Here is a 15,914-nt window from a genome sequence, read left to right as displayed (position 1 = left end):
ACACTCTTTTAATAAACTCCAGGTTCACTGACTATGTTGTTGGTGCTTTGTTTTCTGTGTAGGGACTCTTCTCATGCTACTGCAGAGGTTTGCTGTTATTTTGAGCAGTATTAGTGGTTAAAAAAGACGTTTGAATGCCTTCACCGTGCTGCCCTGAGCTAATCACTGTTAGCCACATCCCTCTGTTAGCGACTCTCCTGGATTTCTCCTTTAATCGTTGTTACACAAAAGAAACTGTCTCGATGCTTATCGGATGTTTGTAAGTGCTGAAAAAGACCCTGGGATGATTTTACGCCGGAATTTCCCTTTTTTTTTTAGTTTGTTTGATCTGGATAAATAAAGGTTAAATAAAAATGAATAACTCTGACTGGTTAAAATGTCATTACTGATATGTACAACTGCAATTTTAATAGTAAACATTTACATTTACAATTGTTGTCCCATGTCACTCATGTCGTTGGGTATTCCATCTCTTTCCATTATTAGCTCTTTGTCATCGTGTGTGTCATTATTGTGCATTTCACTGTTGTCTTTGCTGTTGACTGTGCTGCAAATTGTCCTCCGGAGACAATAAAGATCTCTTGACTTGACTTGACATTACAGAAATCTAAAATGTAAATGTGGATATCTAGAATTGAAAGCCCAATGCACATTAAAGGCAAAACTGATGTCATTTGGACTATAAAAATGGCGTTGTGGATATCTGAAACGACAAGACAAGAAAAAATTATGTTATGGATATGTCAAATGTAATTACAGACAGGAGTGTGAGTCTATTAAATGATAAAAACCTTTCCTTAAAGCGGGGAGCGGGTTTTATTTTGAAAATCCAGACCAGAAGAAGCCATTCTTGACTCTAACTTGACCGCTTGTCCGACTTTTACGCGTTCCAGGCGGAGTTCAGGTCTTAAAACATTTGGCCCAACTTCTTCACCTCCTCTCCACTTCTTCCTTCACATTTTTGGAGCCGGGATACATTTTTCCTCTGGTGTGTCTGTGGAGGAGTAACAACTCACGGATTACTTCCTCCCCGCGGCACTCTTCTGGGCTTATTAATAATAATCAGTGGGAGCGCTCCCCGGACAGGACGCGAGACTTTTCTGCTTCATAACTTGACTTTTTATAGTTTTTTCTTCTTTCTCTCTCCTTGTGGGGTTTTTGTGGAGGACACATGCGATGTCACGGACTATTAAGAGAAGAAAGAAATGCTCATGTTCTGCTTTGAAGGTGTTTGTTGAGTTGATTTGGTAAAAACCAGTTGAGCAACTGGCGGCAGGACTCTATAATCAATGTGGTGGCAGCTGGAAGGACGCGGGGTCCGGATCTCACCTAAACGGTAGGGCTTTGAATCCCACACGCAGGCCTTTAAACACATCATGTTTTCACTTTATTATACAGTGTGCAGGAGTTAATACACACACACATGCAGTGGGGAGGAAGGAAGCAATGCCACAGTCTCATAAATCCTGCATTTAAAGTGTTATTTAAAGCACAAAAACTGATTTTAAAGGACCAAAAGTAATCCTCATTATGCAGAATTACCCATTTTTTAATTCATACATATAATATTATTTGATTCTAATTATGAATGTGTTATTATTGTTATTATTTGAATGCATTTATATGTATTTTATACATTATTTAACATACTGCTGGGTAGTTTGTGAATCATCATCTGGGGGTCAATGCAGTTTTATTGATATCATCATTTTTTATTTATTATTGTTATATTTTGTTATAGTTGGTGACAACTTTAATTATTAAATACATATAGTGCAGTAAAAAAAAAGTACAATATTTGCCTCTTAAATGAAGTATAAAGTAGAATAAAATGGAAAAATTCAAGTAAAGCACTTTAAATTTGAGAGCTTGAGTAAATTGACTTAGTTCCTTTCCATTATGCCTACATATTTATTATTTTATTCATCTATTTCAGTCACAGCTAGTTACATAATGTGATAGAGAACCTCAAAGTTATTTAATTAGGTCAGTTTATCAACTTTATTTGGTTATATATGTCATTATAATGTGTTTATCTGCTCCTTTATTTACTTACATCCGCGCATACGTACATAAGTGGTATACTTTTTTTAAAAAGGTATTTCTTGAATGACTCTTTTCACTCGTTTCTTTGCTGTACGCAGAAGTCACAGTTTCCCATTTTATTGTCTTTGGCAGTCCTGCACTTGTAGCCTGGTTCCCATCTTGTTTTCGTTGGCTTCCTGTCAGTCAGCCGAGAGTCACAATCCAAACCCGCAGGTAGAAGATCACACAGCTGGCATTAAAAGATAAACCGGCTGCTGATGTCTTCATTTGATATTGTCCCACATCAGGGCTGAAAAGGGCTCATGTGGGAGGTGTTTTAGGGAGCAAGTACAAGGGAAATAATCATTAAGGATACAATTTAATTCCCTATAGGGCTTGTGTTTCATCACGCCGTACAATGTGATGTCAGGTAAGCCTTTAAAAGATCACTTTTCATGCTATTTTATTGCACTGCGGCGTGCACGGTAGCTTGTCCGCAGTGCTGGAGGAAGGACTCAGATGTTGTAAGTAAAAGCAGCAGAAGAAAGTACCAAAAGTACTTTGTATGCAGAACATTTCAGAGTCCAGATCTGAATTATAATTACGGATGTATTCGTGTGTCACTTTAATGTTGCAGCTGGTAAAGGCGGCACATTTAATGACCTTATTTACTACTGGGTATTGTGCAACGTTCCCCCTAGGGATCAGCAGTTTTATCTACTTCATAATGTATTTGTTGATGATCTGAATCTGCAAAAAGTCAAAAGTAAAGTTATCAAATAATTGTAGTGTAAAAAGTTTTCCCTCTGAAATGTAAAGAATAAAGTAGCATAATCTGGAAACGCTGAGTAAATGTACTCAGTTGCATTCCAGCAGCGCTCATCAGAAGTGTCACGTCGTGTGTGTGAAAGAGAGAGAAGTGTGATTGGACGGAGATGTGGATGATAAAGAGGTGCTTCATATGGAGCAGAGGTCAGAGAGGAGGAGGAGGAGGAGGAGGAGGCTGGATCTCTGCAGGCTGCTGAGCGTGGTATGAAACAATCACAGAGCTGGAATTAATAGGTTGTTTGCACAGTGGGACAGCAAGGTATTGTAAATGTGAGGCGCATGTGAGGCCAAAGCTTTTACTCTGGAGCAAGAAGAGAGAGAGAGAGAGAGAGAAAAGAGAGAGAGAGAGAGAGAGAGAGAGAGAGAGAGAGAGAGAGAGAGAGAGGACAAACATTTACCTGCATGTATTTCCAGCAGCCACTCCCGTTGTCACCGACGGTCACACTCCGAGGCATTTCAGACAGCTTAGTTACACCGGATTTCTCAAAAAATCTGCTGAAAAGAAAAGTGATGTGAGCTGCAAACTGTCCTTCGATCAGCCGCTTTCCAGACACCTTCCACCCCTGTCGACTTCAAAGTATAGGCAGGATTTGGTTAGGACGGGGGCCTTGTCCTAACACTAACACAGGGTGCATTAACTCCCTGTCAGGTGGACGTGTCTGACATAAGCCACGCATTGGTGGTGGTGGTGGTGTGGGGGGGGCGATACTTTGTTAACAGGCTAATAGCACAGTAGCCACTGCCAGGTGTGCTGCTGCGGCTGCTGCTGCTTTATGGCATCTGTTTCCTGGGGAGCTTCTCACAGCCAGGAGCCTTGTGTAGCATAATTCCCCCTGATTCCTCCTTCACTCACGCTGTCTCGTGTGGATTAAGCCCCCGCGGTTCACACTGGCAGCACTCAAAACAGGAGTCAGAACCATTTACCAGGTGCCAGATTTACTACACACACTTCTCCTTTATGGTTTTGTTCACGTTTGTCTGTTGTTTCACAGCAAAAAAGTGCGGCTTAAGTCGTAAAACTAAACGGTCATAATAATAGTCTTTGGAGCTGCAGTGATTCATAATCGATAAAACATTGTCTTAAGGTGTTTGTGATTGTTTCTGATGTTTTATAGAGCAAACAATTAATCCATTTAAGTGTGTAAGACCCACTTTAGAGCCTAGAAGTGTAAAACAAACTGTAAATGTTTTTTTTAAGGTAATTTGAGAGCCCAATAGGCTATAGCCAGACACTATTGTGTGAATTTAGTGTAATGTGTAAATAGGCTAGGAAATGCCATGGGCTTAACAAGCCCAAGGCTGCAACAGATGAATATTTTCATTAGCGATTCATCTGCTGATTATTTCCTTTTATTAAATGTCAGAAAACAGTTTCTCAAAGCCAAAGCTGACATCTCTAAGCGTCTGTTGTCCATCCAAAACCCAAAGAAAGGAAGGAAACCCTAATACCTGAGACATTTTCTGCCATTTTTTTAACTGAAAATTGAAATTAATTGAATTACCAAAATAGTTTTTCCTCTATTGATCGATTAGTCGACTCATCGTTGCAGCTTTAAATCTGTTAATTAAGAAAAGAATCAATTCAAAATGAAGAAAATGGAAATAATTGTAAGTTGCAGGCAGCCCTAATATTTAAAAAACACCCTTTAATTTTTAGAAAAATGGAGAAAGGAGAAAAAACAGTGGCATGGTGAAACAGAAATGAATGCAATCAGTAATAAAAATATGCAGGAATCACACGAGTGATATAATAAAATACGTAACAGTGCAGTCAGAGGGGAGGAAATGTTGTAGTTTAGAAGACGAGCCAAGTGAAAGGGATCCGTTTCAAAGTGTCACTTAAAAATGTTCCCGAGGTCGTCTCCCTGATAGTCTGGAGGAGCTTCTCCTGACTGACACCGGAGGATCCGAGCGAGCACACGAAACAAGAAGAAACAGGCCGCCTTTAATTAGCACGCAGTCATAATCAACGCTGAATGATTGAGGCTCCCGCTGCGGCTCACGGAGGCCTCGCTTCATGTCATAGTTGAGTCTGTTTTCGTCTGTTTATTCACGGAGTTTTGCGCGGTGACGTGTCTGTTTGTTTAGGCCCTTGTCCTGTGGCTTCAGGGGATTCTTCCTGTGCTCGTCTGGAAGAATTTCAGGCCACGGAGATTAGGATTAACATAAGTGTGCAGTGTTGAGTGTGGTTTTATTTACTAAGTGAGGTTTTAGACTGGGGATATCTGTGTGTGTGTGTGTGTTCGTCTGGTGGTGGGGGAGTCAGAGAGCTTGGGTCTGGTCCAGAAGGCGGAAGAACGTCGTCTCGGTCCTCGTTTAGCCTCGCAGGGAGAGCAAATGATGCGTGTCATTGTAGCAAATGGAGCGTGGTGATGAAGTGCTGCTGCCGCCGCTGCTGTTTTACAAAGAAACCACTTAGAGAGCGTGCTCGCCTGCTTTCCGTGCGGTGCCTGAGTGCTCCGAGGGAGCCCCGTAAGAAGCATATCCTGCAAACACACTGGCATAATTCAAATGCTGCGGATTCTTCCATGCACCAGATCTTCTACTGGGGACCTTTGCGTTACACTTTGTTTTGTATCTTTAATTGCCTTGAGTTGGCCGGCCTCTCCGTGTTTGAGGGGTGTGTTAACAGCCCGGTTTTACCGTTTATCTCTCTTTCATCGCTCGAAAACACCTGGGTTTATTTGGCAGGCCCGGTGCGTCGATCAGTAGCCAGAGCGAACAGGAAGCTCAGCGCACTTTGATGTTATTTATCGTGTGTGTGTGTGACGAACAGGCGCTTTGAACGCCCGAGGTGACTGCTTGACTGATGCGTTGAATAAACCCTTTTGCTCCTCGGGGTTGGCTGCATTGTGTCCAGGGTGTGGCCCCCTGTGGAGGACATGTCCTGTCAACGGAAGGGTTTACTTTACCCATTCACATGTTCGCACACACTCTCACCGGTATCACCCTGGCACGCCACAAGCTAACAAACACTTGTGACATCCCCTCCTTCACACTTGTTTGCTGTTGCCCCGCATGGTTTTTTTCTGTCTCTGCACTGCCCCGAAGACGTGAAGAAGAAGCCTCGCCAGTAAAGCTGCATCTCTGACATTCTGATCATTCCACCTATTTTAACTCTTTCCAAGTGACCTCCTCCCTGCTTTTCAAACAAACAACTAAACCGGCGCTCACCTCGCCTGAGCGCCGCTCGAATTCCTCCCCGCCGTACAGGCCACACGGATGGCTGACTGGGATATTTCAGCGGTTAGTCACAGGTGAAGCTCTCTTTAAAATGTAAATGAATCCCCTCGACCGTGACTCGTGAGTCATGTTTCATGCAGATGATGCGTCAGACATGACAAACTACGAAAAAGTCTGGGAAGTGTTTACATTTGGCTTACAGGAGGTAGGGTTTTATTTGACCTTTGTACAGTTTTGTTGGGTAATAACAGTTATTATAATGACTTTTACATGTGTCACCGTTCGACAGCTTGTTCGTCATAAATAACACAAATTTGAAACGTGATCATCATCCACTCTGACAACAATGTCAATGTCATTTTGATTTAATTGTTTATCTTTTTTGCAACTTAACGTTTTGTATTAAATTCATTCAGTTAAAAGGTCCCATATTGTAAAAAGTTGGTTATAAATCAGGTTAAGGTGTTATATAAACACTGGGAAAGTATCAAAATGCTCAATCTACAGAGAAAACCTAAAAAACAAGAATGAATCTGAAGATGAGCAGAATATGGGACCTAATTAAAGGTTGAATATGGAGAATGAGCAGAACACCGCCATCTAGTGTCTCAAGATCGTAGTCGCAACAACAAAAAATAATTCCAGCACTCGGGTTGCCAGGTTGGTCAGACCCGGCCCAGTAGCTACAGGAGACCGGGGTCTGTTTGAGTCTGTTTGAACCCGTCCCCTCCGGCAAATCACACCATAAAAACAAGTATTGCAGAGGAGTTTGACTGACAGTTAGCATTAGCCGTTAGCATTAGCCTTTACAGCTAAGTAAACATGAAAGTTAGCTTACCGATCAAGGAGAAACGTTGCCATTTCGGTATATTGACTCTGGTTTTTGCCCGTCTCCGGTCACTCAGCTGCAGGAACTCCATTTCTCCCAGTGCCAGCCTACAGTAACTGCACCCAACAACAGACAACCCTGGCAACCTGCAATGCCAAACACTATTGGCTGCTACAATGGAAACAGACCGGGACAGAAAGTCATTGTCAAACCCGTCAATTAAAAAAAAATATATTAATAGAGATATTAATAATAATAATAATTATTATTATTATATAATTATAATACTAAATATATTTTATTTATTTATTTTATTTTATTTATTTATTTATTTATTTATTTATTTAAACAGTATAAATATATATAGTTTTTCTTACACAAGGTGACCTCTTCAAATGCAGGGAATTGCAGGGATATTCAATTTATCGTAATGAAAGACAAGAAAAAGAAGCGAATGCAAACACTTGAGAGGGGGGTACGGCTACTGTATATATCTCATCAAATAATGTCTATTGTATATATATTTTTTATATCGTATCAATGTCGAAAACCAGCGGCTGAATATTTACGTTATGTTGACGACACTTTACGTTCTCATAGTTGCACGTTATGTTCATTTTGCACTTACTACTAATGATTAATACTCAGTACTTTTCATTTATGAAGTATTTAATTCACACAGGAGTATAGAAAAATAGGCTTTACCATGTGGTTATTTCATATAGATTGTTTATTTATTGAATTGCAAGAGAACATTTGTGAAATTACCTATATTTGTATAGAAGAGTTTGACCATGTTTTGCCTTTTTCTGCTTAAAAAATGTACTTAACTGATGAACTGATTATCAAAAGAGTTCATAATAATACTTTTTCTGTCGATCGACCAATCGTTGCAGCTGTAAAATAAACATTTAACAACATTTTAGTAGCATGCTCGACACTTTTTAATATCATACAGTCCTGTTTTTGATACTGTAAATGTTGTAAACATAAATATTAATGCAAAAATAAATTCTGCAGTATTTGTTTCATAGGTTTTCTACACTAATGTACCACTACTCCATTTGCGAAAAAACAAGCTGCACAGAGTTTGAATGATGCAGGTTATGGCGAGCAGGATGTTTATGATTGTTATGATTGCATATCACTATATAAATACATTCTTTCAATCCAAGGCAGCAGATGTATTGTATCATGTTCAGGCATCATCTCTCAAAGGGAAAAAAAAACAACCACAGCCCAGGAGAATACCTGAGGTTTACCTCAGTCTGCGATGCGTTCTCTTAATTTGTGTGTTCTTGGAAGTAGATCTGAGGTGAACCCGTCAGTCTCCCAGATTCTTAGAAACAACAGAAAAACAACAACAAAAAAGTTTTGCCTTCAAAAGATAAAATTGAAGGCTTGTTTCCTCAACACGCAGATGTCTTCTGAATCTATTTTACTCTGGCAGTAAAGTCTCTGCGTACATACCAGGTTGTCAGTGTCTCTGTTGTGAAGGTTAGCCCTTCAGAATCTACAGCGTTGAATTGTAGCTGAACTCCATCTTTCCACACAATAGAAGCAGAGGGCGACCTTGCTCCGCTTTGTCCTATTTTTTCCACGAGTTCTGCCAAGATTTTAAAGCCATACCTCAGCAGTTAAAGCGCCAGGTCATAAAGCTGCAGGCCGCCAGTAAAACCTCTCGTTTTACATCTTAATTGAGGTACTAAGGTTGTAACTGTATAAGCCACAGTTTGCATTGTATAAAATAACATTGTCTCTGTCTCCCCCATCTACTACCTCTGTTTCATCAGCTGATACGTCTTGGGAGTGATGCACTGGCTTCCCCTGGTTGCCATGGTGATTGCCTCGGCCCTGCCCTTCCCTCACGACCCCGTGTCCAGGATTGCCGCCGCGACGACAGAGCCTGGCTTTGACAACCGTCATGACCCGGCCGTTCGCCTCGCAGCTCCCCCCGTGGACTACAACTTCCATGGAAATGCCTCACAAACGGACTACGACTTGGCCGCCGCCAACAGACAAAACCTCCAGAAACGTCGGGATTATGTGAAATCCTCCGCAGATGAAGAGACATCCAAGTTCAGAGTGGCCAATCAAGGAACCTCCCAATCGAACAGCAACTCAGGCAGTGATGAGAAAAGCAGTGTCGGCGTGGATGTTCCCATGGGAGGAGGAACACTCAGGACAGAAGATATTTCCCAGGATAATTCTCTACCAAAGGACTACAGAGCTGACAGCAGCAGCAGGCAAGATTACTCCAGTTTTGTGGACTTTTCCAAGAAGGACAACCTTCAGGACGCTACAGAAAGACTGTTGCAGGTTTCTACGGCACAAACCCTTAATGCTGCCAGCCCTGCTGCTAATATAAAGGGTCAAAGAGGACTAGAACCAACTGTTCCCTCGGAGAAGCTTAGAGATGCACCTACCGTCGGGACAGGAAGCACGTGGACACCGGGGACTGGAAGAGGTCCGGCCCAGGAGAGCTTGAACCTTGAGGCGGCGCTGGGTTTGGACTTAGAAGGAGACGAGATGTTTCTGGACGCACATCCACGAGTCCTGTTCTCGCCCTCCCCGTCGCCTCCAGAACATCCGCCGCTCCTGCTCATGTTGGAGACCGGCCTGCTGGAGGAGGACAGGGACGGAGAGGAGCAGGAGGACATGGACGCACACATCGAGGGTCACGGGGACCGGGCGATCGACAGGAGCACGACTCCACAGAATTGGGCAGACTCTTCCAGAGTCACTGAGGTCGCCCGTCCCGTTAAAAGGGATAAACGCTCACACTTGATCGACAGAAGGAGAGGGGAAAAGTCGGTGTGCGAGTCGGAAAGCGTTTGGGTCACCGACAAGACGTCGGCCATCGACTCCCACGGACATAAGGTCACCATCTTGCAGGAGATCCAGACGCAGACAGGACCACTCAAACAGTACTTCTACGAGACTCGTTGTCGTGCAGCGGAGCAGTTTAGCAACCCCGGGAGGACGAGGGCCGGCGCGGCACCGAAATCTCTCGGAACGGGCGTAGCTGGGGCCGGCTGCTTGGGCGTGGATAAAAAACAGTGGGTGAGCGAGTGCAAAGCCAAGCAGTCGTACGTCCGAGCGCTCACCAAAGACGTGAACAACCGAACCGGGTGGAGGTGGATCCGCATCGACTCGTCCTGCGTCTGCGTGCTGCTGTCCAGAGCCAATCAGGTGCTAGGGAGGGAGGTCTTGACGAGGAAGGGGAGAGGCTGAGAGAGAGAGAGGGGGGGGGGGGGGGGGGGGTAGAACGTGACGCAGAGCAGCTGTGACATCCTCCTGTGTGCACTTCCTTAAAAGTGACAGTTATTTCTCTCTCTTTTCCATCCCTCCTTCAAAAGACTTTTGAAAAAAACAAGAAGACCTCAACACTAGATCTTAGGGAAAATTGTCATATATAGAGATTTTACTGTTTTTGTATGATTTATCTTTCATAATCTAAGTTATTTTTGATTAGTATGTAAGCATGTGTTATGTCTTTGATATTAATATATTCCTTTATGTATGTGTACAACATGACACCAGTATACCTTTTATGTATGAAGCTATGTATATCTGTGTGTATTTATAGAAGAAGTCTTCACAGAGTGGTAGGTCTCTCCAGTGTCTGATGATAATTCCAGCCTCTGGGCCGCTCCGCTTTGTGAGAGGAAGGAGCGCCACCTACTGAGGCTCCATTTTTATTTTATTTTTTAAAAACCATGACAGTGCTTTTAGTATTGGATACAGCAACTGCAGCATGGGCACACTGTGGCATGGTTTCAATCAGGCTGATGGTTCTTTGGCAGGAAGCATCTCCATGTGTGGAGCTTGTTCAGTGTGATGCATGAATGTAAAAAAGGAACATGTGGTTTGTAAATTACACGACACCCAAACAAGCTAATTTTACCATCTGCTGGTTTGTTCAGTTTGCCTGCCAAAATGTGGTAATAAAGGATCTTTATACTCGGCAAAATTATTGTCCCACAACGGATGTAAATGTGCAGAATTGAACTGTCAAAGCATTGGAAAAGAAAAGTTATCATAAGAAGTGCGTTTCAGGTATTTTAATGCTGCAATCTGCCGATTAGAGGCCTCAAAGCGCTCCCTCAAACACAGTCAAAGGGTTCAGATCTGTACGTTAAAGTAGCAACACCACGGCTTAAAAATACTCCATGCAACCTCCAGCGCGTTTTGGAGGATCTCGCTGTTTATTTAAGGCAGGTGACGATGAAATGCAACGCGATTTACTGGAACACACATGAAGAAGGGGGGAGGGGAAAACCACGAAACGAAAAATGATTACGCACCTTCACACGGAATAATTAACAGAAATAGTGACAGGTGACCTGAGCGAGGTGACCAGAGGCAGACTCCAGCGTTATTGACAACAATCCGAGGGGGTTGGGTTCTTTCAAATGTCACATCAGCGGATTTGACCACAGAGACGGGAGTTACGGCTGCTGTGACGCCACGGCGCCCCTGATCTTGGATCAACATTATGAGTAGTTAAACAAGTTAATTACCTCATTATCTCAAGATAAAAAAAAAAACAAACACTTGTTTTCTTGAGATAACAAAATAGAATTAGGATTATTCAGATCTTTTATTTGTATAAAAGTAGCAACACCATCATTTAAAGTAAAATTACTGCATATTTTGCGTGCAAAATTGTACTCCGCAAAGATATTAAGTGGCTTCCAACTACATGTAGTGGAGTATTAATAAGGACGTTACTAGAAGAGAAGTTTTGGGAGGTTGTTTTTTAAAAAATGCTGAGGTTTTAGAGGGTTTTTGGTCTTAGGTTCACTTAAATGTCGGTATAAACTGTATATGGCTGGACTGCAGGTTTAGCATCAGCTGATTTGACCACAGAGATGCAAGGGCCGGTTGCTTTGACCGCAATGCACGACGGCACGGCACTCCTGATCTCGGATCAACATTATGAGTAGAAAAACAAGTTAATTACCTCATTATGTCGAGATAAAAAAAACACAAACAAAAATAAATGAACTTGTGATCTCAAGATCACAGGAGTTAAAAAAGAATTATTGCAAGGATGGTGCTTCTGGGCTTCCGTACATTTTCAGGTATTTCACTGCTGTTTCCTCAAATTACAGCTTCATAAAACCCATTCAGTAGAAGAATTAGTCAGATCTTTTATCTTTGACGTCATTTATTTATTTAAAAAAGTAAAATTCCTTCCCGTAAAGTTATTAAATGGCTTTAGCTATCAAATAAATGTAGTGGAGTATTTAAAAAGGCCTTTACTAGAAGGGAAAGTTAAATACCCAAGCACGAGTGTCTTGAAGGTGACCAGTACTTGAGTGAATGGACTTAGTTACACTCACCTCTGCACGCGGGCGACTTCCTGCAGAAGAAAGAATAAAACACATCAATGGAGAAAGTTTGCGATGATCAGCAGACCCACCTGGATCGCTTTATTCACTTTTTTCTTTGAACATCACCATTATTGTTTATTTTCCCAGATGATATTTTCAAGTCGTATTACTATCACTTTAATCATGGAAATCTGTTAAATCATTGCACAATTTTTGTTTTCTCAAAATGTACACACACAGTAGCGTCTTTGAATGACCATTTTCAACGTTTCATATTTACTTTTTAAAATGAAGTCAAGAGGGAACAGAACGTGTACACACATTTATCCAATACGTACCTAAAGAAAATAAATAGATATCGTAAAAAATAAAAAAATGCAACTGAAAAAAATACACACATTTTACAAATTGATCCCCAGGCTCCCGACCCTCCCGTAGGTTTATCATACAGATATAGATTTTTTTTAATTTTTTTTTAAAGACACCTCATATCTTCACCACCAACAAAAATGTTTTTAGGTCATTGTCGTTTGTTTGACATGCATCGTAAACACAGAGGCTAAAGGTTTTGCTTCCTGGGCTTCCTCGGGCTCGCCCCCTCAGGTCCCCCCCCCGGAGAGCTCTTGGTTTCTGTTATGGCTTGTGTGTGCAGTAAAATGACCGGCTTCTGTCCCACCCTTTCAGTTTTCTCTCTCTCTCTCTCGCTGTTTTGTCTCTCTGCCGCCTCTCCCCGTCACCAGGGCGACCCCCGTGACCCTGAGCTGATGATTACAAAGTGCACGACGACATCGTGGAGTCACAGTCTGACCGCGCCTTCCTAAATTTACGCAAACCTTTGGCACCACTTTCTAATGAGACGTCATTTACTATCAAATATCCTCAGCTGCGTCATGAATTCACACATTTGAGAGTCACATAAACGCATTTTCCAGGTCAAGGTGTTTCATTAAAAGCCCATTAATTAGAGACTGACCAGTATGGGGTTTTTGAGACTGATAGCAGGTTTTTAGAGGTAAGAACAAAAACTTTTTCTCTGTGGATTTTGCACCAAAATGAAAATGAAAGCTATTCTGAAGGCTGCTTCCTTACACAGATAACTCTATTGTGCGTTCGGTATGTTCCAGTCAATTTCTAGTCTGGTTCACTGGATCTACAGTTGTGTTGTAAATGTCTTGACTCTCTTCTCCCCCTCCTCTGGTGAGAGGAAATACAAAACAACAACCAAGAGCGGTTTTTCCCCACTTACCCAAGAATCATAAGCCGGACAAAATCCAGCACTGACACAGAGCTGGAGTGGAGATACTGTCGCTCTGAGAGACTTCAGTCAGTTTCTGATTATTTAAATAAAGAATAAATAAAAACAAATAACTATATGACACCATGTGTTCGGTAAAAAAACGATATGTCTTGTCATGTCAAAGAACTTCTGGGTTTTAAGGTCATGAAAAATCTGTTTGGCTGTTGCATTTTCTTAAAAGATTCATTTACATTTTGAACTCCAAACCGACAGATTTTTGTGGCGGGACAACCCTTTACTAATGACCGCAGCTGAATATTGGACCACAGATCGAATGTCAGAAAACTTCAGTCCATCTTTAACTCCCAACGATGGTTTCCGTCATTTAAACTAGTTCCGATCATGCTGAATACTTTGGTTTTAATCAGTTCTTAGATGCCATAAAAACAGGGTGAAACGTCAGTGACTGGTTGCAAAAAACAACAAAATTAACTGAGTACGACGGCGTATCGGGCTGTTAAGTCGTGATGTAACGCCTTTTCATAATATGATTTCTTCGTCTCAGCCGGTCCGAACCTCGTGTTTCTCCAACGCCGTAGTGCCGTGTTCCCTGTAGTTTGAACAGATCTGAGTTTTCAAAGAAACAACGTAATTGTCATTTGACCTCTTTCTTATGGATGAAAAAGATGTCTAACGTCTACCGTAATTGCTCACATGTTCTGCCGTTGTGTCTGTTTTGTTTCAACAGAGCGTTTGGACCCAGAAATCGTATTTTGAAAGGGTGTTACGTCGAACGGAACAGCCGGATTAGGGCCAAGTATGAAATAAAAAAAATACGGACCAAGGGAAGGTAACATTTCAAGGAAAAAGTGGCAGATTTATGAGATTAAAAGTAGCAAATCTAAAGCGTCTGTGTTGATCCTGAAGTGATGGAGTTCAACAGGGACTGTAAAACAAAACACTATTCTTCTGACTTTGGATCTCATAAATCTGCCACTTTATTTTCTCGTAGATTTTCCACTTTAATCTCATTTAGCTCCAGACTAACTAGCATTCGTAATTTGGTCTGGAGATGTCAGGGCATCCAAAACAATGCAGGATCCTACATTTCCCATAATGCAGCTCAGTAGTGTCTTTATGTAAAGCTACTCACTGAAAACGAGTTACACCTGCTGAGTCGTTCTCCTCCTGATGAGTAAACTGAACGTCATGTTCTAAAGTTCTTGTAACGTACGCCTTCACAGAAAGTGGTACCAACGCTAACTTTATGGATTTCCTGCCATCGACATAATGAACATAATGCGTCTGCGGCCTCTCTCCACCCTGTCCCATCCACCTCTGTGCCTTTGATCCCCATAATGGGCTCCCTTTCAAAAGAGATCGCTCAGACTATCGGCTTTCAAGGTGCCAATAGACAAAAGGCCGAGGAGGGTCCCTGTGATGTGGTCGGAGCCAAACAGAGGTCTGAACTCGGACGTGTTTTTACTACACCGCTCCAACCAATTGGGGGACACTTAGACGCCCATGACGGGAGCATAAAGGCCAACAAAAGAGCCACAATGGCTGACACCGGACACCGTGAGCACAAAGGAGAACACCGGCGTTGTTTCGAGTTAGAATCCGGCCATTTCCCCCAATCTGTTTACAATTGTTAACATCAAATCTAAACTTTACGGTGAGGTTAACTTCTGCCCCGGCTCTCATTAAAAACACCTGTTGCTGAGCAGAAGTAATAAGGCGACACGTTTAGTTGCTTCTTTTTTTCTTTCTTTTAAACTGTAAGAGAAGAAATGGCAGCGAGTAGTGGTGTCCTCTGAAGGTAGGAAAAATGAGCCCTGATATTGCCAACTCTGCTGACTGTGTGCAGACTCCGACAGGAATGAAGAAGAGAGGGGGAAACGTACCCGGCACCGACACCAGTGTTGCCCCTTCGTTAACCCCCCGCGCGGCACAGTCACTCGCCGAGAGAGAGGAAGAGCAAAGACAGGACGACAGGAAGGGAGAGACCAGAGAGAGAGAGAGAGAGAAAACAGCTGATCCCATCCAATCTTCCCAGTCTGGTCGGAAAATACATTCATACATTCTACATGTCATTTTCCCCTTTTATTCCTTTGCTTCTGTTATTGCAGAATGGTCAGACCGATAGGTTTATTTTTAAGTTAAAATGGTTATATTCATTGCTTCTTTCTCCGTGGATGAGCGACGGGGTCCTCTAGTCCCGATCCAGTCAGCGGCGCCCTGAGGAGAGAAACAGCATTATTCCCACATCACTGCATCCGCGGCCTTAATTCAACTACGCCTAAATCCCTCCGACCACCAAACCCACCACTTAAAGACTTTAAAATCCCCGGCTCAAACCAAATACGATAAAACAGCGAGGCTCAAAGAAATGTGCTCGGCACATGTGAGGAGTGTTCTGTCTCAACACACAGATAAAACGCTAAACACTACGAGACAGTTTAATGAATGTGTT

At 42.3% G+C, this 15,914-nt stretch overlaps 2 protein-coding genes across 2 annotated transcripts in view; one reads left to right on the top strand and one right to left on the bottom strand.

Annotated features, from left to right (window-relative positions):
- Positions 1 to 963: 963 nt before the first annotated feature.
- On the top strand, positions 964 to 10,099 carry ntf4 (neurotrophin 4; the record flags this gene model as incomplete). Its single annotated transcript, XM_083931285.1, has 2 exons — positions 964 to 1,336; positions 8,659 to 10,099. Exon 2 carries the CDS (start codon positions 8,678 to 8,680, stop codon positions 10,097 to 10,099), a length of 1,422 nt encoding a protein of 473 aa, XP_083787411.1. The 5' UTR covers positions 964 to 1,336; positions 8,659 to 8,677.
- A 3,848-nt stretch (positions 10,100 to 13,947) lies between these two features.
- LOC310960293 (liprin-alpha-3-like) overlaps positions 13,948 to 15,914 on the bottom strand; it is a gene marked incomplete at its 5' end in the record, with an annotated part of 34,398 nt that continues 32,431 nt past the window's right edge. Inside the window, one exon of the mRNA XM_083931955.1 lies at positions 13,948 to 15,679. The remainder of the gene's footprint in view (positions 15,680 to 15,914) is intronic.

The sequence above is a fragment of the Echiichthys vipera genome (genome assembly GCF_963691815.1).
Source record: "Echiichthys vipera genome assembly, chromosome: 17".
In the NCBI taxonomy this organism is placed as follows: Eukaryota; Metazoa; Chordata; class Actinopteri; order Perciformes; family Trachinidae; genus Echiichthys; species Echiichthys vipera.
This window is presented reverse-complemented; position numbering and strand designations above follow the sequence as displayed.